Raw genomic sequence first — 27189 nt, 5'->3', positions numbered from 1 at the left:
TTATTTTATATGCACGTCTTTTGTTTTTTGCATGATTGTCCAAACTTATTGCAAATATATTACATATAACTTTATCATCATTATATAAATAAATGTGAGCCGTTTTTAAAAATCTTTTCTACTTTTTTATTACAGTGTGTATCACTTCTGTTTCTTTTTGTCTAGCATGTTTTCTCGGAAGCTGGAAAGGTTTCCAGATCTTAATATACAAATATTTTTGTCAAATGTGAAGCTAATGGAAGCTATTAAAACACAGGCATCTGCTACATTTGCATATTTATAGCGACCTACATGTCACCTACAAAAATGGTAACAGTGAAGCAAACACTTTCCATGTTTCGACATGCAAAGAGAGACATGAAACACATGAAACAAAACTCACCACTATACAAATATGAAGCTATTTTAACAACAAGCTGAGCTGAAGTAGTATTTTGGGGTAACACAAAAAAAAATACTTTTATGATGGAAACATCTGAACTACTGTGTTGTTAGATGTCACTACAAGGTTTTACAGGCCATTTCCATGTATTAAAGCCTACTCCCATGCCAATGTTCTTGCTTCAGGTGATGATAATATGAGAATGATGTTGCTCTTAGAACCTTTTTAGCAAAATTGTCACCACACTAAACCATTGATAGGGGACCAGTGTTCATTTGACTGTTTTCTCTTCTTTATTTTGTTTCCATCTTTCTACCTCCTCTTCCTCCACCACACATCTCATTTCAGTTTGCTGAGGAAGTCGATCAACCCTTGGTGAAATTCTCTGGGTTTGTCCATGTAGCAGGCATGGCGAGCTCCTTCCAGCTTAAGCACTGAGTGATGTGGAAGTTGTATGAGGTTCTTGTGGGACTGGGCACCCAGATTTGTGTCAAGGGCTCCAAACACAATTAGAGTGGGAATCTAAAAAGAGCAAACTGGAGTGAGAAAACTATGAAACTACACAGAGTTAAACAAGTTTTTACACTAATATCAGCATAGAGCTGTATAAAGATGTACAAAACCCTTTGATATACTTGTGGGTAGTGAATCCACTGTGAATGGTGGTTGTATACTTATTGCATAAAACATTAGATTATCTTGCTCGTCTTAGACAGTAAACTGAATATATTTGTTAGTTGGACAAAACAAGCACAGTGTAAATGTCACTTTGGACTTTTTAGGAAATTGTAAGAGACATTTTTTGGACATTTAGTAAATCAAACAATGAATCAAGAAAATAAATGGCAGACTGATCAAATAAGAGAATAATCGCTAGCTGCAGACCTGAAATGATTGACGTGGATGCAAGGCCATGCACTGATTGGCATGCACTGATTGGCAACACGTAGTTATATAATGATTTCATTATGTCTGTTTGAATATATGAATACACACAATCTTTACCTCTTTACCTCCCTCACCTGAATATTTTGATACTGCTGTGGAGTGTAACTTCGTGTACCGACTGGTGCTATTGGTACGAAGCCCTGTAACTGAGCGCTGTTCTTCATGAGGAAGGGGATGGAGTAATGTCCACTCATGGAGGGGCTCAGAAGCACAGCTGTCCTGACACCCAAAGACTCCATGAATCTTGAAAGGAGGTCCACTCGATTCTGATCTGTCTTTAAAGCCTCAGAGTCAGGGGATTTTCCATAACCTCCGAGAAGAAGAACAAATGTGAAACATGTGTGTGCTCAGATCAACATCTATTCACACCAGTGTGCTTTTAAAAGTGTACTCACAGTGACTTTTTTAATTTACTTTCACGCAAAAAAAATGTTTTCCTAGTTACATATTTTCGTGTGACCGACTTTGTTAAAACCCTGCACACAAACACAGGTGATTTGAGTTATTCTCAATTATTAGATTGATGTGGGGTGTAGCCATGCTGGGAATCACCTGAGGTCACCCAACTCCATGTACTAATTTCACTGCTTATAATCTCAAACTAAATTTAAGCCTTGTGCTGCAACAACATGCCACACAACAGCATAGCAACTAGCAACCCAGAGAGGGAAAGGTCTACAAACACAGTTTATACATCTCACACAATGATAACGTCAGTTGTGTCCGTTTTCAGTATATTACCAAATTTAATAATTTAAAATAGAATGCATACATTTTTGTCTGTTTTATCTCATAGATGGTAAACCAGCATCCAACGTGCCCTGTACAGACCTCATCTATGTATGAAAAACACTGATTAGATTAGGCAGGTAAGAGTGCACTATCAGCTCATGAAAACCAAACAAGTCAAACCAACACAATTTAAATATATCAAATATTTTCTATAGAAAATACCATCAGTGAGGATTATGTGCAATAAGAATAAGTTCTACCTGGAAGGTCCATCGCTAAGGCCTGGTATCCATTAGTTGCCAGTAGGGCCATCGTACCGAGCTCCTCCCAGGTCTTGGATGTGAAGGCCTGGCCATGCAGGAGGACCACTTGCAGCCTGCATATAAAACGTTTTTTATTTCTCAGGATTTTTTCAAAGGCCAGATATTTAACATTTGTTAGAGCGGTATATTAGCAGCACTACCGGTGTTTGTATAGACTTCCTAAAACCCTTTAATATATCATCCTCACTCTCTGGTTATGATTACAAGGAGAAGGCATGTTACATTACATTACATTACAGTCATTTAGCAGACGCTTTTATCCAAAGCGACTTACAGGAATGTTATGTGCTCAGATGTTTTAAATAGGTCTCTCCACTTGTTACCTTGGCAATATCTGTCGTCCAGATCCATCAACAGGTAAAGCTTCTCTGAAGAACAGCGGAGGGTCCCCGGGTAGCTGTCCGGTGCGAATGGACACATTGATGGCTTGAATTGGAGGAGGGGTGGCCATCAGCCCCATTCCTTGAGCTTCTAGGGACGGCTCCATGCTGCCCTGGCGAATGGATGGCAGCAGCAGGTACAGCAGTAACGTGGCCAACAACACCAGGCCCAGGACGACAAGACGATTACGCAAGAAATTCATTTCGTCAAGATAAACGATCTAGAGAAAAGGGATAGAGAGTGCATTGTCTGAGAGCCCATCATATGGACCCTGATCATACAGTATTTCTAATTGTTTGATCAGTGTATACAGAAACTGCAATCCCAATCCATCAAGACTATTGTGGTTCAACCTATGGCTTCAAATTCAAAAACTTTCTAAATCATTTTTCATAGTTTAAATCAGTCATATCGACTAACTCACCAACTGAGGAACAAGAACACAGGCTTTGTGCACAGTGCACTAATGTTGCCAAATCTGCGGAGGCCAACGATTGACTTGATGAGTAAAAGTATTGAACCACACATGGGAATGATGGCCAGAAATATAACATATAAACAAATAAAAGGTTGAGGTGAGTGTGCAGTGAAACAAAGTGAATCGAGAAAAAACATGAAACATGTTAAGGGAAAGCTAACCCTCTAGAATGAAGGACGGATATTATGATGTATTGCATATGACCAATCTCACAAACTGACCAATGTAATTAATTTAGCTTAAATATGCAAATGAGCTAACACTGGCTCGATGTGTCGCTCTTCTACTAGCTAAGGTAACATCTCTGTACAGGGAGACATTCAGGGTGCAGCACAAGAGGGAAACCTACCGAGACAGAGGAGATAAACGTGCACGTTCACTGACAGGGGGACGAGGCTGTCCGCTTTAGCGTCATGTCGTCTGCATTGCTGGTTGCCAGTGATGGGAAATGTTGCTGAAAGGCTTCGGGGTCGATGCTGGTAGCTAACGGTAGATACTATATATACTGCTAAACAATATTTTACTGAGAAGAAAATACCTCGGTGAACGCTCCTTGGGTAGAAAATGTCCAATCAATTATCAAGTAAAAGCTGCACAGGTAATGTCACACGAGAAAGTCGAGGGATGCAAAGGAATTATGATGATTATGTCTGTTTCTCATAAACGGTTTAAGTCATCTGTTCCTCGTCGGAGCGCATTACTAGCTGCACATAACAACACTAAGCACTGTACGTCATTTCCTGCGATCAGAAAAACCAAAAAAACAACAAACGTCACAAACGTCGTTGTCTGAAGTCTGAAATGTCTGAAGTTGGTCCCTCTAGCATCATGACATTCGTTGTTTTCCACTTTCTTTAATATCATCAACTTTGAATAGCGTATATGAGGTTTTCAATAAATATAACACATAGATCAATGTAAGTCAGAAGTACATTTGATCACGTCCACTGTTTTATTTCCAGTTTTTACAATATTTTGGCAAAAAGAATAAACATGTTGTGTTAATTGAATACAAAAATCCCATTAGACTAAAGTCTCCCTAGAAAATAACAGAATCAGAAAAAATATAATTAAATTCCTCTTTAAATAATTATATTATATGATGTAAAAGGTGAATACAAAATGTTTTCAAAGATTTGGTTTCAAAGATTTGGTTTCAAAGAATAACAATACATGTAGGACAAAATAAGGCTTCCAAGGTAATTTCCTAATTAACAGCGATGCTAAAACAGAGAGGATGAGGAGTACAAAAGTCAATTCTAAGATTACGTAAATTATATATTTCAGATTCCTAGTTTCACATTTTTGATAATTTTACTCTTGAGGCAGCCACTGACTGCAGTGAGACTGGTCACTTGCTTGAGTAAGACAATCCATTGCAGCAAATATTATATATAAGGGGTTGAATTAACCCCCTAGAGTTGATAGTTAAAATTTGACAATCACTGATAAAAAATAATTGATAATTACTCAATCTGAAACATGTTTAAAGTCTCACGTTGATATTTATACTGTTGTGAAAAGAAATTGCTGACTAAAAGTAGAGAAAAAAACACATTTAAATACTACGGCATGCCTTGGAAAACAAACTGATTTACAGCATGTACATAATGGTCAAATATTACTAGGGGAGAAATCTGCATTATACATGGGTGACATCTTCCCTTTTAATACCATAAAACAGTGTTACTGTGTCAGACCTGGTTCTCTAAATCTGATTAACATGTTCAGAATACTTTCCCAAAACAAAAAAATATGATATTTAAAAATAATGACAAATAAACCTTAGAGTATTTTTGAAAGTTGAAAGCCAAGGGAGAAAAGCCAACTATCAGAGGCATTTCATTTTAGACAAAATTCACAGTAGAACAAATCACTAACATGGAAAAAAAAGTAATTAAAGTGCAGTAATTTAAAATGGTCGCAGCATAATTAAAACGTCCTATTGCAATACTATTAGTAAAATTCTCAATTTTTCAGTTTATGAAAAACATAACTTATTTTAGGTAGCTGAAAACTTTTCTGAGCAGTGCCATAGAAAGTGAATACATAACCTACTGTATAAAAATGAAACTCTAGAAAATATATTTATTTCTCAATAAACTAATTTGAAAATGTACCTACAGTAGTTGCTATCAACACTGTCACTGGCAAACTACACACAAACAAAATCTAGATTGATAATTGTGTATAGAGCCAGAGCAATGCTGGTTTTCTGAGGCTAATATGGATATTTGAGAGTTTAAAGAAAATCTGGTAAGTGAAGCTGATTAGTACCTGCCAAATAGTTTAAACGTACACACAAACAAACAAACGGGTCCCTTACATATTTAAAAATGTGGCCAAGACACAAAGTGAACAAGACAATTAATAAAAGAAAAATAAACATATTATTGGCATTTATGTCCAAAAATGTCTTGATACTTAACAGCCGACAGATACGCTAATACCAGTACATTTTTAAACCAGCTTGAATTTGCCATGAAGAATTTGAATCTAATTGTGTATCTGTACATGCTTCTAGTATCTGTACGTTTACATGAAAATTAACAGCAATTTAGCAAATGTGACATTACCAAAATGCTGAAATGGGTGAATATTGATATGGTCGAAAGACTAGAAAGATGCTAAGTAAGTCCATTTATCTTTATTTTTTTGTCTTTCAGATCCGTCCACTTTTTCTCTATACATACATTTTCCTTTATAAATAAAATGAAAACTGTTAGGCTTAAAGAGTTCATATCAGTATAAAGCACCGACGCCAGCAGAGGGCTAAGATAAACGCTGCGGTATAAACCTCAATAGACAAAACTTGTAAATAAAGGCAACCATAAAAAAGAGCACTTTGTAGTTTGTAGCCCAGTTAAGGCAGTTTTGAACTGAAACAGGCAGGTCCAGCCATGTTGTTTCTTTAAGCCAAAGATAGTTAAGGCATCATTTCTCATAATTTCGATTTCAACACTTAACAGCTTGATCAGTCAACAGATAGAAACAGTAATGTTTAGAGTGGGCAACAACAACAACAACTTGTGAATACTGTATGCCGCTGGGCATCAAAGGTACCTTTCTTCAACTTTTTTTTTAAGCCTCACATTGTTTTCTTATGTCCATTGAAAAAAAAAAGATAAATAAAACAAAAAACTTTAACGATAAGGAGTCTTTTTTCATAATGCATTTTATCCTCTGTGGGAAAAGCCCACAATTACACTATAGCCCCATTGATTGGGAAATGATGCTATGCAGCATCTCCTCATCTGGAGGTCAGGGTCAGCATGGAGCATGAAGATCTGACATGTGATATAAATCAATCGCTGATGAAAACGCATCAACATTCAGCATCATCACTAGTGCACCATTACTTACCAACCATGTGTTGAAAAGTCTGATTTGTCCTTTTAAGGGCTGACAGAAACAGAGAATAGTTTGGGCTTCTCAGTTTCCTTAGTGTAGCAGTGTGAGGAGTCCTAGTGGGAGTAAAAGGCAAAGAGGCCAGGTCTCTAAGACAGAGGAGGCTCTATTCTGCCCTTTTTCTTTCTCAGCACAGGCCTCACCCCTGTACCCACTGTAGCATTGGCACTGGAAGTGTGTGTGGAAAAGGGCCAGCTCCACTTGGCCAGGCACGCCTGTAACCTTCAGCCGGCCACCCTGACTGGTGATGCTGTGTGTTAACGGACTGAGATGCAGGTAAACTTCATCGTCCTGTACTTTGCGCAGACAGCGGCCGTGGGATTTACATACCACCTGACTGCACTGTTCTGCTGCTGTAGACACGTTGAGGAGGTACCGGCCCAGCTGTCCCTTAAGATACTCATTCAGGATGGAGCAGCTGGCCTGCAGGCACAAAAAGGAAAAGGATGTTAACCCCAAACCATTCCAAACTAGGCTATTCAGCATCAAATGAGCAGAGAGAGTATGACACTTACATCGCTGCTTGCATAGGAGGTGTCCCCCCAGAAGATTACACCTGCAGCTCCAAGTGCAACACTCTCACCAATGGTGGAGACCAGATCTGTCTACAAAACATTTACACAAACAGTTCAGCTCTATACCATACAATGAGGGGAAAGTATAATGTTAACCTGTATTTTATCTAACCTTCTCATGGCAGTGACGTTGTCATAGTGTCAAGCACAGCCCAAGCTCAAACAATACTTAATGTTGCTGCTACCCAGAAATATACACACTACACATACATCTCTATTCATCAGCAATGTGAGGTCTCCTGTAGACTGCATCCCCCCAATCAGATGGTAAAATGTAATAACTGAACTTCTATATGACATAATGAATGTTAAGCCTCCTATACTTGATGAATTGTTGCTCTAGCCAACTAACCTGAGTGAGGAGGGTCATCTGATTGATGTAAGTAGGGCGGGTATAAACAAAAACAGGCCGTGCTAATCCATCCCCAACAGATGCCAGGCGCATCGCCTCCTTTACCCTGTTTCGGACAAATAGGCGTCCAGCATTTGTGGAGGCTAGCACAGAACCCACGTATATAGATGGGAAGAAGGCAGTGCACTCCATCCACAACCAGTTGAGTTGATCATTGCGGTCCATCTCCACATCAGGACAGCGGCCAGTGTAGTTCTTAAGGCCACTCCTGTAGTCATGGTTGTAACAATCTGGAAACAAGTAGAAGCCCCACAGTTGATTGGGCCGCATATTCTTGGCAAATTTAAGAGTCTCCAGCATATACTTGCGAGCTGATAGCTCAAATTCTAGCTGTGCCACTTTTCCCACTTGTTCTGGGGTCCACTTAGGATTTTTCTTGGCCACCATTTCACGGGATTTATTTCGATAGATATCTTTAATATCCCAATTTCGGATCCACAACGGACGCCACTCCTCCCAATCAATTACAGCCAGCCCTTTTGCCTCTGGTTCACGTATATATTTTTTCAAACCTTCAGGCATCTTTTCGTGGTGCTGAGTGAGGCTAGCAAGCTGTGGAAGGCCTCCATTCACTGCAGTGCCTCCACGCTCATAATAGGGATACAATCCTAGGCGTTCCTTATAAAAGATTGTGAGGTTCTGCCTGACAAAGCCCTCATTGGGGGACGCAACAATGTCGAACTGGTCCAATGATAAAGTTACGCCATGTCGCGGGGCACACTCTTGTGTTGGGGCATTCCAGGCAAGAAGAACCGGCTTCTGGGAATATAATGGCCATCTTGTCTGCTTTATCTCCGCTGAACAGAAGGCTGTCCACGATGTTAACAGAGTCAGAATCAGCCAAGGCAGCTGGCCAGCTGTGGTGAAGGGAGAGTGAGATACAGCCTCCATGGTCACTGCTCACCTTCTCACCTCTTTCTCTTCAGAAGAAAAAAACAAGCGCTTTTGTTAAATACAGACAACATTTTAAATAAAAACAAAACATTCCAATTATTATAAAGGTGCAACTTAAAACTTTTCTAATGATGTGTCGTCGATATTACATCTGTGAAAATGTAAAAAATCTTTAGGTCGACTTCCATGTAATGTTATTGTCTTACTGAGTTACTGAGTTACAGTTACTTACACAGTTTTAGGTTTAGTAAGAGCAACATGATTTAATAGACAGGCTGATATTTAGTGAGCATAAATATTGTTTAAATAAAGTTACAGCTTCAGCAGTAACCTATAACACCTCTATGGTAACTTACAATATAAGAAACTGCTTTACGTTAACAGTTAACATTACATGAATAGTTTTACTTCAGTAATCAGTAATCAAGTCAATTTAATTAGAGCGAGATGCAACATTAAAACAAAACAGAAACATGTATCTGTACATTTAGGTTCTCTCGGATTATTATAAACTACTTCCGTACACGAACTCAGTAGTTTGGTCAAATGAACCGTGAGCTCAAAGTTTCATTGAAACTAACAAACGTGCTAATAAGTGAGCTGACATGTTGTTTCTTCTTCCCATCCAGTCTGACCTGTTCAGATGAAGCCGAGGACAGGGGCTCGCTCCACTCATGTAACCGTCAGATAAAATGCTTTTACACCGACCTGCCATGTGAAAAACAAAAGTCAGAGTCCTGTCAATCCATGTTGATGATTTACAAATCTGCCAGCTAAGGCTAACAGAAGAAATGAAGGAAGGAGCGACGATGACGTTGAGCAATAACAGTTCAGCGCATTGAGGTCCCGAGTAGGGGGTGTTTTAATTTATGAAAGGCATAACTTATCTCGGTTTGCCGTTTTTATCAATACATATCATAAATATTTACTTTATAAAACTTATATTGTACCACTTAAGTCCAATTTTAAGCCTGTCCAGCATTCATTTGAGCGTAACATCACATCCCAATGCCGCTCATCCCCCTTTAATGAAGACCAAAGTTAGTACATTCTGAAAGTTATGCCCTGAACTGACTGCAGAGTTTCAATGATGAGAGCAAATATGAAACAGATTCACCGTTATGTTGTTTGATGGCTGTTGTATTGTGTTCCTATTTTGGCTGGGTTTCAGTAACTCAGTGACAGTAGCGTTAACAGTTACATTCAAACTGAGTAAATGAATACGGGCGCAAGACACTTGGCATGGTTAGGTTCTTTTGGTTCTTTCTATATTATTGCATTCAGCTAAATCAGGTGAAACACATATTTTTAAACAGATTTTATTTTAATTGTCTGTGACTATAAGAGCGTCATTGACTGAATTGAACTGTAAATAGTTTGGTGAAACACGCTTTAGAGTCCTAACTAAATCTCCAGACTACTTGCATCTTGTTAAGAATAATATATGTGTATATATCTTTTTTTTTTTTTTTTTTTTTTTTAGTTATTGTGGATTTTTCTTTTTCTTATTTAAAATACTTGTTTGATTTTTTACTATGTACCTTGTTTGCACTATATCTATGCTGCTGTAATCCTGTACATTTCCCCGCTGCAGGACTAATAAAGGATTATCTTATTTTATCTTATAATAGCCATCATTTTTGTATTAAAAACTGGGTAATGGCAGTGCTTCGGAATTAAATCAATGTATATCTTGTATCTCTACTGAGTCTAACTTTCTCAGAAGATTTTAACTTGAACATGATCAAATAATATGTAAATATATCTATATCTTTATCTATATATCTATCTCACAATAATCATACGAATATGTTTTTTAAATCTGTAATTCCATGAGTTCTAAAATGTCTCTTACCAGAAATCTTTTCCTCTCTAGTGTTCCATTATCTTAGTCTGTGAGTTTCCCCCATAGTGCAGACAAACGCAGTTGTTCGTTCTGTGCTGAAACCAACCACCCACTGCTATTTAAATAATATCCAGCAGACTCCACCTCTCTTTGGGAGTTTCAAACAGTAGCTTTTTTTTTTTCTGTTTGGGAGTGTCAATCCAATTAAGGCAGTTTCAGCTCTATACTTGGTTGAGTACAGTGTTTTGTACTAGTTTGTTTTTTTCCGTTACACCAGTAGTCAGTTCAAATTAAGCCTTTAAAAGCACCAAAACAGTGGATAACATAGTAAGTAGATTTAGAATCCATTCTGAAGATTTTGACACTACAAAGTAAATTTCTGAGTAGTTGATAATGTAGCATGTTGTTCATTTTTTCAGCTATCTGCTTGTCAGTGAGTTTGAACATCAACAATGTTACTGCGACAGTAACAGCCATATCTGCTGATGCTGTTAGACATTTTTATTGAATTAGTGTATGACAGGTTCTCACTGTAGACTGTTTGTAAACTGAAGTTTAGCAGCTGAAAACTAAAAGGTGATTTCCAATAAATGCTACTGTTTTTTGAGTTGTTTTGAATCACTTGTTTGTCTGTTATGTGACGTGTGTAAAGTTAGTGCTTACGTAACAGCCATCAAATTATCTATAAAAGTTATTACCACAGGCATGTACAGAAAGAAGCGAAGATCAGCAAGAGCTAAAAGGGACTTCTCCATATAGGGACATGTTGTAGATGCCAATCCTAAGACTCTTGCGTGATAAAATAAACCTTTTCAACCTTTTAGTGGGGGTCATTGAACCTCTGAGAGTTAATGAATTACTTAAGAAATAACTTTTTAAAGATCTCTGTTTGCTCCCATCGCAAAGAGAACACATTAAGGTGCTTATATTGACAGTGTGTATTTGTGTGTACACAATTGACCTCATAGTCCCATTATTACCTATTTCAAATGCAAATTCAGACCTCATGACTAATAGACATTTTCTCCAGAGTCCACATGTAAATCAGCCATGTTATTCTTGATTTTCTGGATGTTGTTACCAAACTGATTATAAAAAAGGTTCCGACATGGCATGTCTGAAACATACAGCTTTGTATTAAAGTAGAATAATTTTCATTTTCATTGACAAAAAAAAGATAATAAAGGTGATAAGATAATAAAGGTAGTGGTTTCTGTGAATAATAGCTTACTTTAATTTCTTCTTAATGCGCTCAGACTTTTGCAAGCGAAGCAAGAGGATGGATGGTTTGCTGAGCCAAATCTTTTCTTTTAACCTCAGTACTGCAATTTACCTCACAGCCTTGCATATTATTACAGCTTTGTTAAAGTAAACAACAAAAAGTTATTGTACTGCCATATCTCCCCCAGACTCAGCTGAAAAAGATAGTTAAGAGAGGTAAAAACAGCACAAAGACTTGTGTAGAGTAAAATCATTTCATGGAAGCAATAAAGTGGAGTGGATTTTGGCACAGCCCTCTTTATCCTCCGAGGAGAACAATATCACAGACAGCTTTGTAGGAAACCCTTTCCCATGGAAACTGCATTCCCCTCACTTCTCTCTAACCCAGCCCTCATTAGCAGACGCAGACACACGCACGCACGCACGCACACACACACACACACACACACACACTTTACCCCCCGGTGTTTTGCCTTTGCAATTGCCTATGCAGGTGGCTAATTTCATCACAGGTGGAGGTCGGTGGAGTTATTTCCACTTCATGTGTTAAAAGGTCCCGTCAGTTCAGTTTAGTAACATTTCCCAAAAAGCTGAATTCTTTCTGTTGGTAATTTGACAAATAGCTCTGATAAGCCTGCCAAATAATTCAAAGTCAGCCTAGCAAGACATATTTGATGCTAATAAAGAGAGATTTCCTCCTGTAACTTCCTTCATCTTCTTCCAATTTCAGTTTAACTCAGCAGAATATGTGGTGTATCAGGATCTAAATCCCCTTAAAGCCTAAAATTTGGAATGAGGTAAATATTTCCCACCTACTTCCCAGACTTTCTTATGTTTGTCATTACAGGCAGTCATATGGTGGGGGATAAAAAAAAAAAAAATTTGAAAAAACTTGTAAGTGGATCTTGAGTGGATTTATTTTCAGATAATTTTTTTTATTGAATTAGCAATTTAAATGCCTTCCACACTTTTCAATTATATAATGTGATCCCCCAGTAGTATATTTAGGCAAAGATTATAAAATATGTGCATGAATTATCTTTCCCCTTTGATCTTGACAGCTTCTGATAAATTAAATGCACTTTAATTTTCCTTTTAATTGTATTGATATAAAAAAAAAAAAGGACCATGACACAGTTTAGCATTTGATAATGTAATTAAAAAACAGTTATAATAAATTAAAAGTGAAAGATAGTATGCCAGAGCAGCAAACGAAACAACAGGTTCTCTTACTAGACTCACTGCTGCTGTGTACATGTGACCACCACTTGACCATCATCTGAGGTCATTGAAGCCGGTCCATCCGACGTTATGACACTAATCCACTTGAGATTTTGTGGGCCACTGATTGTCAACTCCCTAGGCTATTACCGATAAGCAGATCCTTTTCCATGCATAATAAAGCAAGTCATGATGGTGTCAAAAAACGAAAGTGTGCACATAAAACTTTCCCGCACGAGATATGATTGTGACAGAGGAAAGAATTGGTTACCTTCTCCTCACAGTCCTAGAGTTCAATGAATCATACCAGAAAACAATCTGCAGCTAAATTCAGGACTCTGTCACATTTCATCCCATGTCTGCACACACATTCACACTTACATGCACACAAACCATGACCTGTAAACTGAGTAGGTTTTTGCCATCTTGACCCCCCTTCTAGTTCTCCATTGGTGACCTATTCTGTGACTAACTGCACACAAGCCGAAACAGATCACATGCAGAGGCTCAGCACACATTGCATCAGCCGGTCCACATAAGGGCATCAAATATATCAAGAGATCATGTTATTTTAAAAGGTGGTTCAGGCTTCCAGCTGTAGGGGAAACCACAGGACGGAGTTGACACAGTGGCTACTCTGAGACACTGCTCGGACATCATCAGGCTTCACAGAGGACAACTGGGAAATCTACATGGATGCAAGGGATCTCCAGCTTTATAATTCCCTGGAAGGAAAGAAAAAAGATAATTATTTGGACTGATAGAACAGAGAGCTGCTGTTGGTGAGTAAAGTCAAAGTTTAGTTATTTAAATTTCCTCACCTGAGGTGTTAGGTTTTTTTGAATCCTCTTCAGCTTGGCTTTTTTACGTCCATTTTTTGTCACAATTGTCTCTTCATAGAACTCATGGGCCAAGTCGCCATCTTCATCAAAGTACATAGAGCTGCAGCAGAGAAACTACATTAATAATCCATACGTCTATCATATGTCTGTCTGTGTGTATCCAAACCTTCAGGAGATACTAAAACTTAAGGTTGTTGACAATATTACAAGATATACTACAAATATAACTAAATGTATGATGATGTGAATATCAAACATTAAATTCAGTTATACTGTATTCGGGTCTTCACAAAAAGAGATATTTGATGAAATAGTCACAACAAAAAAAAACACGACAAAAAATGCTTTAGGGTGTCCAGACCACAAACGTGGTCTGGATGTTTAGGTTGTATATGTTTTAGCTCCGTTAGTGAACCTCCTTGGAATTTTGTACATTTCAACATTTTACCTAAAATAGTGTAAGAAATCAAAACATTTAGTCAGCTGTCTTCCTGTGGGTAAAATGCCTGGTTTTGAAAAGTCAGAGGAGTAAGCAAACAGCTCAGCACAACAGTGGTGTATATGATGGCAGCTACGATCACAACATACAACATCAAGAACACTATGCCTGTGTCCTGTAAAATAAAAACAATTGGAATGAAGATTGAGTAAACACATTAATGTGGAAATTGGCTGAAGGAATAAATATCACCTGATCTGACAAGTCCTGGTTTATGGTATAATACACCAAAGGATTGGTCTGAATTGTTCTGCAAACAATGTCAATTTATAGCTCCATTTTGCCCAGTGTCAACAACACAGGCTGAATGTGTGTGGATGCTGTATGTGCAAACACAGGTATATCTCTCAATGGTCTTTTTTTTTCAAATGAGCACATAATATACCACGTCATACAATATGTTCAAGCCTTAACCAATAGCATTAGTGAAATTGGCTTACTCCGATCACCTCCTTCATACCCACATTACAGCCCAATAGTAAACCTGAGGTTGGGTGGGATATTTAAAGCATGTATGCATTGCCACAATGGCAGGACTTGAGCGATAACCATCACATCAATATGGAGCTTTTTTTCGGTGGAACATTCTGGACACAAAGGAGACCAGGACATCAAACCAATCAATGTCAATATGGGTATTTGTGTTGTTGTCAGACAATGTAATTCCTGGAACAGATCATTATGTAAGTCTACATCAGTCCGCTATAATACCTGAAAAAGGTATGATAAAGGCTACATCCTGCTGAGGCTATATTTACCTTTTTCTAGTTAACACAAAAGGGGTTGCACTATGGAAACTTCGAACTCTCGCCATGGGCTGCTCATTTCCATCTTTGGTTGGATCGTCCGTACTACCTGAGCCAGAAAAAGGCCAAAATCCTTTGGATTTGGAGACGCTACCTCCCATCTTCAGCTGCAGCACATAATTTTCTTGGGTCACTCGACTGCCAGTGGTGTTACAGTGTTACTGTACCAGATGAAATGTGACCTTCAGAGTATGAAACCTACAAAAAGGGACAAATGAAAGGGTGGATTTGAGTCATTTCACACAAGAAAAAAACAAAGTTGAAATGTCAACACAGAAAAGTGATACTACTAACAGGGACAATAACTCTACTCTTATATGTGAAAAAGCAAACAAATAGGCTGTAGAATACTACAACTCCTGTGCATGTGCACTTATAGCCAGTGCAAAATGATAACGTTACGTTAGATGTCATTACTATATGGAAAGCAATTGTTTATTGCTTATAGCTAACATGCAAGTCAAGTCCCAGACTAATGTTAGGTTATAATTCACGTCATGTATGCAATAACACAACTAGCAGGCCAGTTAGCGTTACATTGCAATGCAACATTGTATGTTAAATCATAGTGCAACACACAGCCTGGCCACTCTTCTACATCCTATTACTATCAGGTTAAATTGGTATTTGAAAACCAGAACATAGTGAATAACGTTAGTCGGGTGAAGAGGGCTGGCCAACATTAGCATAGGTGATCTGGACGGGACGGCTAACGTGGCTAGCTAGCGTTGACCAGACAAGACCATTAAGACATTGATTAGTTACACTGGCTGTTATGTCCCTTCATACCCTGGCTGCTAACACTGCCGTTAGCTAAAAACAGTTGCTCTGTCAGTAGCATTAGCCAGGTCAACATGTTTCTATCTGCTCCACAAAGTCACGTTGGACGTTTCTGACGCTGCAGAATGCTAACTAGCTAGCTCGTTTAGTGAGCGGCGTTTGTCACGGCCTCGCTGCAAGCTGAAAACCTACCTAACGTGGGGTTTGATGTGTTCGCAGGTATCAAATATTCTTTGATGGATTTGTCTTGGTGGGTTGCTTAATCTATACAAGATAAGACACACAGCTACGCTAGCTGTTTATGCTAACCAACGTTACACCTTCTTCTTCTTCTGGCTTCTTCTGTCTTCTTCTTCGGCGGCTTGTAAAGAGATTATTGTGAGACAGCGCCACCACCTGGACCGGAGTGTGAAATAAGAAACTACAAGGAAGGACAGATGCTAGAATGTGCTGAACAGGAGAAAAATGTATTTAAACTGCCTACTCACATTAACTAGACATTGAAAGAGTGGCCTACTGGTCGGACAATCAGTCAGTCAGAGTCAGCACTCCTGTATCTTGACATATGACATAACAATGACATCAAAATACCCCAATGATTTATTATCATACATTTATTAGATTGTTATAATGTTAACACATTTTTCACATTATAACTTGCCCAAATCCACTTCACAGGTTCATTAAAGTGCCAACATTTTAAAAACATCTTCACAGAATATAATAGAAACTAAAAATCACATTATAAATGACCACAGAAAAGACTAAACGTGTGATTTTAATACCACTATAAATAATCCAGTAAAGCAGCATGGTCTTTCAAGAAAGAACTGCATCCAATTAAATCCAAGATAATCTATTATTCTCCCCATTCAGTTCACAACAGTGGCTCTGCTTGCACAAAATTAGCATGGCCTAAGCCTTTAAGTAGTTCACATTAAATGTAACAGCAGTATCCCTGCTTCATAAACAACATTTATTCAAAACAACACCATTGTCTGAGCTCTTTCCTTCCCTTTTATATTGGCAATCAGTGGCAGAATTTTCTTGTTCATGTTTAAAGATGATGCTCAATTGAATCGCTCAAAGTCAACCAGGAGTAGTAATCCGGGCCATGGCCTGCTTCATGGTGTCTCTAGAGCGGCTGTAGCGCCTCACAATCTGTCGTACATGCTCTTCTTCCTCGCGCTTAAGGATTCGCAGAAAGTTGCACAACTCAGGAAAACTGAATGCATCCCACTGTGGAGGAGAGCAATTTCACATTAGAATCTGTGGACTGACTATTTTAGCATCACCATGTTGATCATACAAATAGATTCTCAGAGCCAAATGGATACTTACATTTACTTCCCCTGTTTCATTCTCTTTCAAAACCAGACTCAAGACTTTTTCACTGGGGCCGGCACACAAGCGCAGGTGGAGGGGGAACTCATCATCAGGCAGTTTACGCATGTACACTAAAGGAAATAAAAAACAGCACTTAAACTTACTTTACTTAATACTTGGTTCTGTTTTGTTTTTACAATAACTGCACATTATTGGGGATTTTACCTTGACTTTGTCTCTCAGCGCGTTCAAACAGGGCAAACTTGGCCGGGTTGTCCACCACGGTGAACTTATTGAGCAATGCCTCGATGACCTCTCGCACGCGTGTTTGGGAACTTATATGCAGGTGCTTGGCAGTGTCTTTAGGGAGGTAGAAAGATGTCCGCCGCTTCACATGTCTGCCCTGCTGATCCTCCTCCTGTGTGGAGCCCAGGCTCTGAGGAGGAGGCAGGGAGATAGGACGAACTAACTGAAAGTGGACCTTGATGAATCCAGTGTAAGATCCATCTTTATTCTGCAAGTAAGAAAGATATGCTATATTGTTAGAATGGGAGTGAAATGGTCAAAATACGGAATACTAATCAATTAAAATACAGTCGACGTACAATTTTGTGCATGAATGAATATCCTGAGAAAAAAAGGTTTATTAGACACTCACAACCACCATGTAGAGATTGCTGTTGATCTGTGCATTATACTCCTTAACCTTATGTTGAATCTCACAGACAGTCAACTCCTGTTTACCCCAATCGATCTGTTCATCCTAAAAAGAAAAAGAGCAGTTACAGTACAGCAAATAGGCCACACAAAGTCAGCAGAAAGCTTGTGAGCATTGAGCATTGAGGATGAAGAGAAAGTGAACAGATGCATATCTGTAAAAGTTTAAAAACAAAGCTTTTTGTCTGTGGTTACAAAATAAAGACATGATTCAAGCACAGTCAAACTTTGTGCCAATAGGACTAATGAATTATGCCATAGCCTCACCGCTGATCTTCTGATCTTGTGAAAGAAAGATGTATATGCAGTAAAATACACTTCCAGGTCTGAGCTTCTGTCCTTCTGAGTGCAAAATGTGTCTCTTGCTGTGCTTCCTCGGGTCATCTCCGTGGTTCAGGTTGGTTTTACTAGATTTTTGTCCTATCAAAAATCTTAATTTCCGGAGTTGTAAGTCAGAATTTTATTAGCTTTGCCGTCTCTCTCTCTCTCTCTCTCTCTCTCTCTCTCTCTCTCTCTCTCTGTTCTGTCTGGAGAGATCGGATTCGGCTAACAGCTCTTTTTGACCTTAGCGTTTCCATTTGCTCCTCCCTGACAATAAAACCTCACAAAGATGTCTAAAGGGCCGGCCCACTCCAAGAGGAGATCGGCTCAAATCATCCCATGAGCAAAACTTTCACCAATGTTACTGTTGATATGTGTGCATACATATCAACATCAAACCGTTGATTCCTATCATATATGATTCACCATATGACTAACTCCAATTCAATATTCTGCCACTCCTTCATGCTGTGTTTTAACATAGTCTAGTTAGCCAATCATTTGGGGCTTCCAAAATCATGATAAATCAAATGTTGCTGAATGTCTAATTTGATTTCTTATTAATATATTCTGAGCCAGCTGAAAAACTGTCAACCAATCGTTTAATTATTTGATAACTTGTGCTGGACCTGGATTGTTTTGTGCGATTCTGAAATGAAGGCAGCTGCTTTATTGTGAAGTTGTTAAGTTACCCCCTCCCCTCAGCTTTCTCACAAAGTACTTTCTGTATAGATGCATTGACAATGAGGAGGTAATAAAAACAGCATCCTTGAGGACATATGGCACACTGATACTCTGCAGTGGACAATCTGGTAGCCTCCATCTGCTTTGACCTACCAACCTAAAACAATCCAATGAAGACTGCTTTCTATACAAATGTACTATTAATAATATATGTATCTTATAGCTTTTTTTCCTCACCACATTTGTGTCTGTCTCGAGCGAGTCAACAGAGAAATCTTCCTCGTCTGTTAACAAACTTCCATCTGTGCTGCAGTCCAGCTGGATGAATGGTCGGCAGCGGTAATGACAAGTGTAACTGCAATCTGAGAGAGAGGGAGAGAGAGAGAGAGAGAGAGAGATTTTTTAATTCTTAGTTATGGCCTGGCTAGCGATCAATGTTTGTTGTGGATTTTCTTCAGTAATCAGTCCCTGTGCTGAAAAGCATCACCCACAGCACACTGACCTAGATGCATTATCCAAGGATCATGCCAAAATGTTTGTTTGTACAATAATAATGCTCATGTTTGATGTTAATTAATGTCCTTTAACTGTTTTTAAGTGCTCGAGCAGTTCATTTTTATTTTTTATGAACTGGGACATAAATGCATGAAGTCAAATGATATAGGCAAACAAATACATTGCCAGGAACTATCTGTACAACATGAAGCTTGCCAGTGCTTCCTACAGATTAGAACAAACTCTGAGATAAAGTTTCTCATGAATGGAGAAACAACATGAGCATCCTGCATTCTGGTGATACTGGAAAGTGAAGACTGTGTCACAGCTCTGTGAGTTTTAAGACGGACACATCTTAGTTATTATGGGGTAACAGAGCTGGGCTTTCATTTGAGGGCATTTTAAGCCATTTCTGATAAGACTAAAGGTTTTATCTTCATACCAGTGTTGTTTACCAACCATGAGAAAGCAACTACAGTAGTCCACAATTTCTATTATTAAGCCCATATACAGGAACATGAGGATTCAGGCAGCCTAATAAACTGCAAGTCTTTGTGTCTCATGCAATAATTATTTAGTGGCTGGTTGAGTCTCTTTGCTTTGTAGGTCAATGGTTGCAGCAAAAACATGCTCATCCTGTACACACCAAACATAAAGGACAAGGCTGGTGTTATTCTATATTCTTTCTTATTGCCAAAGTCAAATATACAACAATTCTTTCCAACCTGCCTGTGGCTCTAAAAGCCAATTTGTTTCTACTAGAGACTTTAAAATAGTTCGCTAATATATACTATCATATGTAAATATGGCTTATTAATTTACCTGGACACTGTAGTTTTTAGCAAATTTTACAAACAGGAGAAAATGGGGAGTTTGTTAGGGACTATTATCAGCTGTGGATTCATAAACTTTTGGTGCTATATTGAGTATTTTTCTGTCTATGGTGAATGTGGGCCTTACTTAAAATAAACTACAGTGAAAATGTTGATGGGATTAAAGGAACATGTCACTCAGTACAATTGGGTGGGCTGATTGATATACTTTTAATAGTTTGGGAACAGAGCTCTATGGCACAGAGTGAAAACATATTTTTTTACCAAACAAATGCACATGCAGAAGGTACTCACTGGTGCAGCGTAAACTCTGCTTGTAAACACCCCAGATGAATTCTCCACACATGTCACACCAGGTGAGATTGGTGTGACTGTAGGGCTGGAAGTCATGACCCAATCCAGCCACTACTATCTGAAACCCGGGCGCCTCGATTCTAACGCGGTCTCCCAGCAGACGGACGACATGGAAGGGGCTCGGCTGAGCTGGGTTTAAAGGTGGCGGAGCTGTGCGGGCGGCAGGAGCAGCCAGCTCAATGGTATCATTTACACTTAGGTCCTTCAGCTCAATCAGCTCACATTTAGACATCCTGTCCCTGATACAGACTCTGACATGTCAAGTGAACACTTGCTGTCCATGAGCCAGTATGGGTGTACACCCCGTCCTGAGAGGAGACAGCATTAGTATTTGCACCTTTGCAGCCTTAATGAAGATGTGGGGAATGTCGGGCTCTGTAGAAATGTAAAGTGTCGGTCCAGATTGGTGTGTTGTGAAGAGGAATGGTGGCTGCTAAGTCCTTCTGGGCTGCAAGACAGTTTAAAATCATACAAAAGGACAATACAATGAATACATGTATGAGTCAGTTCAACATTAAATAATCGTTTTTTTGGCTTGTGGCCTTCATCCAAATCATGATGTCATCAGGATGACACTGATGAAGGCCACAAGTTAAAACTTGTTGATCAAAATAATAATGTTGTTCTATATACGACAAGTGACCTCTTTTTTCCACAAGTTGTGCGAGAAACCCCCATTTTTCTAGTCAAGCAATAACACTTATAAAATCGCTGTTTTGGTGTATGGGCTTCATAAATGGAAAAAACAAGAGATTAACCCTTGTTATCTGATGCCAGGATTCATATGATTATAATGAAATGTGGGACAAGATGACCGCTATAATCCTGTGCAATCCTGGGACAACTCATACTGTTTTTCTGTGTTTGACACTGAAACAGTATATAATAGTGAGCCATTTCATTCATTAAACTCAGAAAGTACAGAACTGATAACATTTTGAAATAGATGGCAACAAAATAGAGAAAAAAAGTCAACCAGCATGGTTTTAAAATTTTAAACACACATAAAATGATATATGCATGCATCAAAGCTAGATGCTGAGTGTGTGACACATAGTGGAAGAATGTGTACTCATGTGCTGTACACATTTAAGGTGCTTGCATTTACATTTATTGCTACTTTATACATCTTCTACACTGTGTTTCAGAGATAAATATTTCTACATTTCCTCCACTGTTTATTTATATCCAAAGTAAATTTGCAGATGAAGATTAGAGCCTGAAAACATAAAAAAATATTGGTAAAGTATAAGAAGCATTGTTGTACACTAAACAATGCAGCAGTGTCTAAAATGACCCAGTACAACATTAATAATGCTTAACACATAATGAATCAGTGATGATAAATCAATATAATTACAGACAGGGGTCATTCTTTTGCACAATGTGTACTTCTAGTTGTGAGATGTGACATACATTTTGCTGATAACTTTGTGTACTTTTACCTAAGTCCTTTTGGACTTTCACATGTATAATGGAGCATTTTTACAGTGAGGTATTGCTACTCTAATGAATGCCTGTTCCACCTCTTGTGCATGTGTATGCTGACAGTGGTAGGACTACATTCCTCTGTGGTGTCACTGTGAGGAAATGTTCGCAGGTGCATCAGATACTTAGTTTCATTAGTTTCTCTGTGGAGCTGCATTGTGACTTGAATATGAACAACCCGGGGCTCTATCTGCCAAGTGGGTCACCACACGGCGCAATTATCCATACAGAGGGCAACAATGAACCCTCTACGGGATCATCCATCCAGATTCTGCCGGTTTTGTCATCAATTACTTGAATGTGAAACTAAGCCTTCGTTGCTCGATTAATAAAGTTTCTGATTATTCATCTTCGTTTGTCATTTGTTGCAGGGTGCAGTCCAGTCTGTAACGGGACAGCCCGGTTTAATCCTGTCCGAAACGAGACGAGACGACAAAACTCAGTTGACAGTGACACCCGATCAAATGTTCGGATCTGCTGACAACCAAAGCGTTGAATAAATGACCTTACCTCGTTTAATTCATCATCGCCACTTATCGCAGAGGAGATTTGGAGAGTGAACGCAGTTTGTCGTTTTCATTAACACCGAGCTGCCCCTCTTCCTTCGCACGCACTTCAGTTTGCGCATGCACTTTGTGAGTGCGGGATTACCCCCTAATCCCGTACAGTAGGCTATGTGTATTAAAGCATCCTGAGGGGAGGAACCACAGGGAGAACGCACTCTGATCTCACGTCCAGCGAATGTACTGTATCTTTACAGTGATGGAGGGGTCAATAGAAATGTCCTATAACAAAAATCTACAATTCATGAATTGTAGTTTTATGATAAACCATCTATATAAAGATTGTGACTGATAGCTCTTTAATAGTTAATAGATAATGTTCTAATGATTTTAAGATCATTAATAAAGCATTAATAAAAACAAATTCTGATTTATTAACATTTATAACTGCAGACTTTAGGGTTTATCAGAATGCATTTGTCTATGCGTTTAGAATATTTACAACTTTATTATTGTGTTATTACCAAATAAAACGATGATAAACCACTGACTGAAATTGTTGTAATAAATGTAGCTCTTTCGCTCTCTCCGTCTCTCTCTCTCTCTCTCTTTTTTCAGATTGATGTCAAGATTTCAGACTGTTAAACACAAAAATGTGTTAAATCTCCTAATGAAGGGCACTTTTGATCAATATGATACTGAGGGAGGAAGTCAGTTTGGTAATTAATAGACTGTTTAATCTGTAATGGGCCATTTGGAGATCACTCAATGGGGGAAAGTCCTCCAGGCTTAATATATGGGGCAGATGACGAAGGACCCTTCTTATCACTCTCCAGCCAATACGATGAAATACCACGAGGAACCACTCTCTAATTTTCTTCACTGACTTTCAGTCTTTGTAGAGCGAGAAAAACAAGATCCAGCAGTGACAGAGAGGTAATGTAAAATACAGTAAAAGAGGTGTGAGTATCTCTCTTTACTACTACTTCAAACTGGTAATACTTATACTAATTCTAATAAAATTAACTTGTACTGTATTTCATTAAGTAAAGTCAACGTGCCTTGCATCTGTTAGCCCAAAAGACGTCAAAACATTTTGAAAACAAAAACATGTTTATAAACAGTGGTGTAAAGTAACTACAGTCAATTCATCAACTCAAGTACTGTACTTAAGTATGATTTTGAGATTTTTGTATTTGACACAGCATTACTTTTTTTTTTAGCTCCACCTTGACCAACTATTAAGTTACAAAATTAAAGTTGTGCTTACATATTTATGCATCAACAGTAATGATCCAATATTAAACCGATCAACACTAACCACTCAACTTACTTTTGATAGTTTTTGTTGCTAACCTGTGAATTTTTACTCAGGGGAAATTTTGAATGCAACACTTGCTGTGGAATTGTTACTTTGAGTTGAGTAAATGATTTGAAAACTTCATCCACCACTGTTTAAACGTCAATAAAATAAGTAATAAGTGAGTAATAAATTGATGCATTACTACAATCCTGAGTCTCATATCAAGGACTTATGATAGCCTACTACTTATCATTTTGATGTTATATTAAATGCCACTATCTGGACATCACAAGTGACTTGAGTTATGAGCATTGGTCACAAAAGGAAACTGCATTAAAAATCTGACTCCTCTAGAAAAATAAACAATGAAAAAAAACATAGAAACACACAATGTACAAAAACATAGCAGCTTTGTCACTGTAATTAGACTAATTTGTATATGCTTAAGCATGAAGAGAGCATATGGCACTGTATTGGGTGGGCATAATAATGTGTCTATAATAGATAATGTGTGTGCGAGACAGACTGAGCAAAACAAAGAGAGCGATGTCCTGAATGAGCATGTTGTTTGTTTGTTTTGTGTGCCCAGTGTGTGCAGGCCCTGCAGAGTCACAAGCTTATGAGAGAGTAACTGGAGCACAACTGACCACTGAATGTTGGAGGTGAAATGGGTGGTATTACACCACCCATTCACACCATCACACCAGCAACATGCACCCTGACTGACTTGTGGTAGTTGGACTGCAAACGTTTGTGTGATACAATTTTCTTTGCATCTCTGTGCCTGCAGCTCTGGGCTCGATGCAACCAGCAAAAAAAAAAAAAAAACGTGTTTTCACTAAATGCATGTGGGAAATCTTTCCTGGAGGAATCCACGTCAGCCGGGCGCGGGTGCGTTAAGTTAACCTGAGTTCACCAACATAAACACAGGAGATATCCGGATATTTCAATTTCAGAACAAAAGCGTAAACAAAGTTTGGACACAATTGACTATTTATTTGTATTCACAGAGAGGTGGACTCTAATACTAATCTGAGTAATGTTTGGCTATATAAGGGAATATAAAAAAAACCTCTTTCCAGATGTAAATGTGTTTACCTACATTTTATAATCTGAAAGTGACACCTTAATGTTGTCCCTGGAAAAAAAAAAAAGACAGTTACAAATCCGTTTGACTATGATTTATTTAAGGTTAAGTGACAATGGAAATTACATTCTGACAATTTCTTTGGTGGAGCCAGAAAAGCCCTTATAGTCTTCTGAGTGCCGGTAGATTGTTAAACTAACGCTTTATTCTGAAAATAACTAACCGGATGTTTTATTGTTTTCTGTCCAGCGATAGTAGCACATTGGACTTCATTAGCCGATATAAAGTTATGTGAGTCGTCAAGCTACCGCCATGTGGCCGTTATCCGTATAAGTTGTCTTCTTCTATTAAAGTCCCGCCTTCTAGCTTGTAAATCAACAACACTTTATCACGAGGTGGCAACGACAACTCATCATTAATCACCACTTCCGCTTCTGTTTGGCTGAAACTGGCTGAGTTAATTTTAGGTCGATTGCTGTTGAGCTGCCAAAGTCCACATACATTGTCTTTAATATGGTTTACAACAAAGAGGCTGGACCCGAGCTGCGGATCTACGGTTACACCAGAACAGCCTCCGCGCTGCTGTCTCACTGCATCTGCATCGTCTTCACTGTGTTCATCACAGTCCTGTCTCGACCGGGAACAAGTGGGTGCTCCTAGTATTAAAGATATGGTGCATGGTAGTGGTGTAACTTGTTGGAATACCATTTGTTCATTTGATTTGTTTGTTTGTGTGTTTTATTTCAGGTTGGTTTTCCTGGCATCCTTTCTTTATGACACTAGCTGTAAGTGGAAAGCTTTCATGATAAATCATTTTCAAATGTTAACATAATGAGTTTATTAAATCCCTCACATTTTCATTTAAAAAGCTGACACAGTTACTAAGTTAATCATTAGGTATGTAATTACATTTTTTTTTTATATAGAAAGTTATTTTTGTTAACTGATGAATTGTGCATGCAATTTGAATATGTAATCTTGGGCTTTTGGGAAATTGTGATGGACATTGATGGTGAGTTGCAGCTCCATTTATTTATCTTTTCCTCTCCCATTAGTTCTCCTTCTTCATGACAGAAGCCATACTGCTTTTCTCCCCCTATGGCTCCCTCTTGAAGCAGTTTTCACACAAGACAAAAGGTCGTGTTCACTGGATCCTGCAGTGCCTCTGTGTGTCCTGTGCAGTCCTGGGCCTGGCAGCCATCACCTATAACAAACACCTGAACGGTAAACCCCACTTCACCTCGTGGCACGGTTTTCTGGGCCTGCTCACGGTGTGTGTGGTGGGGCTGCAGTCTTTGGCAGCTGTGCCTCTCATCTACCACTCCCTGGCCAAAGGCTGGTCTCTGGCCAAACTCAAACGCTACCATGCAGCAACTGGACTCGTCACATACCTGCTGGGCAGCGCCAGCCTGCTCCTCGGCCTCAGCTCTGGCTGGTTTACTGCAGCAGTCGGGGAATACACCTGGTACCTGTCAGCCCTCTGCTCTGCTCTCAATGCCCTCATCATAATGAGTCAAGTCAGCAGTGCGTACACGGCTAAGAAGCGTCTGCAGTCCTGAATGAAGAGACTGTGCTGACACTCAAATCATTCTCTGAACACTTACGCAAGGTTCGTCCGCGAGATTTCATTAGTCACATATAATCGGTTTGGTTTGAATGATCGTTATAAAAGGAACTGATGTCTGCAGCCGCACGCCTCTTTAAAGGTCACGAAGCACTAGTGCCAAACGTGGATAATGAATTACTTTTCTTGGATGGAATATACACATGACCATTGAGACCACCGAGATCGTATCTTTGTTTTTTTCCAAGGATTTATTTCTGGTTATTTTTATAGGTTAAAATGTCCCACTGGGATTTAGTTTGTGACCACATAATTACAAAATTAATGACATTCCAATCAGCCTCAGCTCTAATTTTGTTTTTTTACTGCCCATTTGTTAACATGCTTAGCTAAACTGGTGAACATGGTTAACATTATACCTGATAAAAATCATTATAGCATTTTGCAGAGCAGTGAGCTTCTAGCATGCATGCAGATTCTGTTTTAGACTAAATTGCTTAAAATGTGTGCTTAAAATACATACATTAAATAATGAAAATAAAGCTGTTCATATTATCTACTGCAAACTGTGCAGTGTGAATGTCTTGACCTCCATAAATACAAAAATATTTTATTTCTTAAGAGATTCTAAAATCCTTCCACTGGCCCTGATTATGTTGAATAATTGTATCTCAGGTTGCTTATTATCCTGTCTTTTGACTATTTATGTTGCCTGTGATTACTTATGTAGCCACCTGTTTTAAATAAAAGATAATGCATAACACTG

The 27189-nt window shown here is 38.7% G+C and overlaps 5 protein-coding genes across 9 annotated transcripts; 1 reads left to right on the top strand and 4 right to left on the bottom strand.

The window, feature by feature from the left end:
• Positions 1-3929, bottom strand: abhd14a (abhydrolase domain containing 14A). Of its 2 annotated transcripts, none has more exons than XM_054617222.1 (5): positions 3594-3929; positions 2709-2986; positions 2323-2438; positions 1405-1640; positions 1-904 (listed from the first exon to the last, which is right to left on the bottom strand). In XM_054617222.1, exons 2-5 carry the CDS (start codon positions 2966-2968, stop codon positions 722-724), a joined length of 795 nt encoding a protein of 264 aa, XP_054473197.1. In that variant the 5' UTR covers positions 2969-2986; positions 3594-3929; the 3' UTR covers positions 1-721. The 2 variants fall into 2 exon arrangements, with proteins under 2 accessions (XP_054473197.1, XP_054473198.1); XM_054617223.1 differs by lacking the exon at positions 3594-3929 and adding an exon at positions 3191-3214.
• A 243-nt stretch (positions 3930-4172) lies between these two features.
• hyal2b (hyaluronidase 2b) lies at positions 4173-10463 on the bottom strand. 2 transcript variants are annotated; one of them, XM_054616729.1, is made up of 5 exons: positions 10389-10463; positions 9169-9241; positions 7580-8559; positions 7168-7257; positions 4173-7075 (listed from the first exon to the last, which is right to left on the bottom strand). In XM_054616729.1, the coding sequence occupies exons 3-5, from the start codon at positions 8528-8530 to the stop codon at positions 6686-6688; spliced, it is 1431 nt and encodes a 476-aa protein (XP_054472704.1). In that variant the 5' UTR covers positions 8531-8559; positions 9169-9241; positions 10389-10463; the 3' UTR covers positions 4173-6685. The 2 variants fall into 2 exon arrangements, with proteins under 2 accessions (XP_054472704.1, XP_054472706.1); XM_054616731.1 differs by lacking the exons at positions 9169-9241; positions 10389-10463 and adding an exon at positions 9242-9314.
• Positions 10464-11586: 1123 nt separating this feature from the next.
• tusc2b (tumor suppressor 2, mitochondrial calcium regulator b) lies at positions 11587-16108 on the bottom strand. 3 transcript variants are annotated; one of them, XM_054617010.1, is made up of 4 exons: positions 16069-16108; positions 14921-15166; positions 13643-13763; positions 11587-13546 (listed from the first exon to the last, which is right to left on the bottom strand). In XM_054617010.1, the coding sequence occupies exons 2-4, from the start codon at positions 15067-15069 to the stop codon at positions 13481-13483; spliced, it is 336 nt and encodes a 111-aa protein (XP_054472985.1). In that variant the 5' UTR covers positions 15070-15166; positions 16069-16108; the 3' UTR covers positions 11587-13480. The 3 variants fall into 3 exon arrangements, with proteins under 3 accessions (XP_054472985.1, XP_054472983.1, XP_054472984.1); XM_054617008.1 differs by having other exon boundaries at positions 15941-16104; XM_054617009.1 differs by having other exon boundaries at positions 16058-16099.
• Positions 16109-16413: 305 nt separating this feature from the next.
• On the bottom strand, positions 16414-22606 carry rassf1 (Ras association domain family member 1). The gene is made up of 7 exons (XM_054617434.1): positions 22477-22606; positions 20419-20926; positions 19034-19158; positions 17733-17837; positions 17300-17588; positions 17090-17205; positions 16414-16987 (listed from the first exon to the last, which is right to left on the bottom strand). The coding sequence occupies exons 2-7, from the start codon at positions 20708-20710 to the stop codon at positions 16838-16840; spliced, it is 1077 nt and encodes a 358-aa protein (XP_054473409.1). The 5' UTR covers positions 20711-20926; positions 22477-22606; the 3' UTR covers positions 16414-16837.
• Positions 22607-25073: 2467 nt separating this feature from the next.
• On the top strand, positions 25074-27177 carry LOC129106173 (transmembrane reductase CYB561D2). Its single transcript, XM_054617520.1, has 3 exons — positions 25074-25505; positions 25607-25644; positions 25915-27177. Exons 1-3 carry the CDS (start codon positions 25373-25375, stop codon positions 26416-26418), a joined length of 675 nt encoding a protein of 224 aa, XP_054473495.1. The 5' UTR covers positions 25074-25372; the 3' UTR covers positions 26419-27177.
• Positions 27178-27189: the final 12 nt, after the last annotated feature.

This window comes from Anoplopoma fimbria, chromosome 17 (genome assembly GCF_027596085.1).
Source record: "Anoplopoma fimbria isolate UVic2021 breed Golden Eagle Sablefish chromosome 17, Afim_UVic_2022, whole genome shotgun sequence".
Classification (NCBI taxonomy): Eukaryota; Metazoa; Chordata; class Actinopteri; order Perciformes; family Anoplopomatidae; genus Anoplopoma; species Anoplopoma fimbria.
This window is presented reverse-complemented; position numbering and strand designations above follow the sequence as displayed.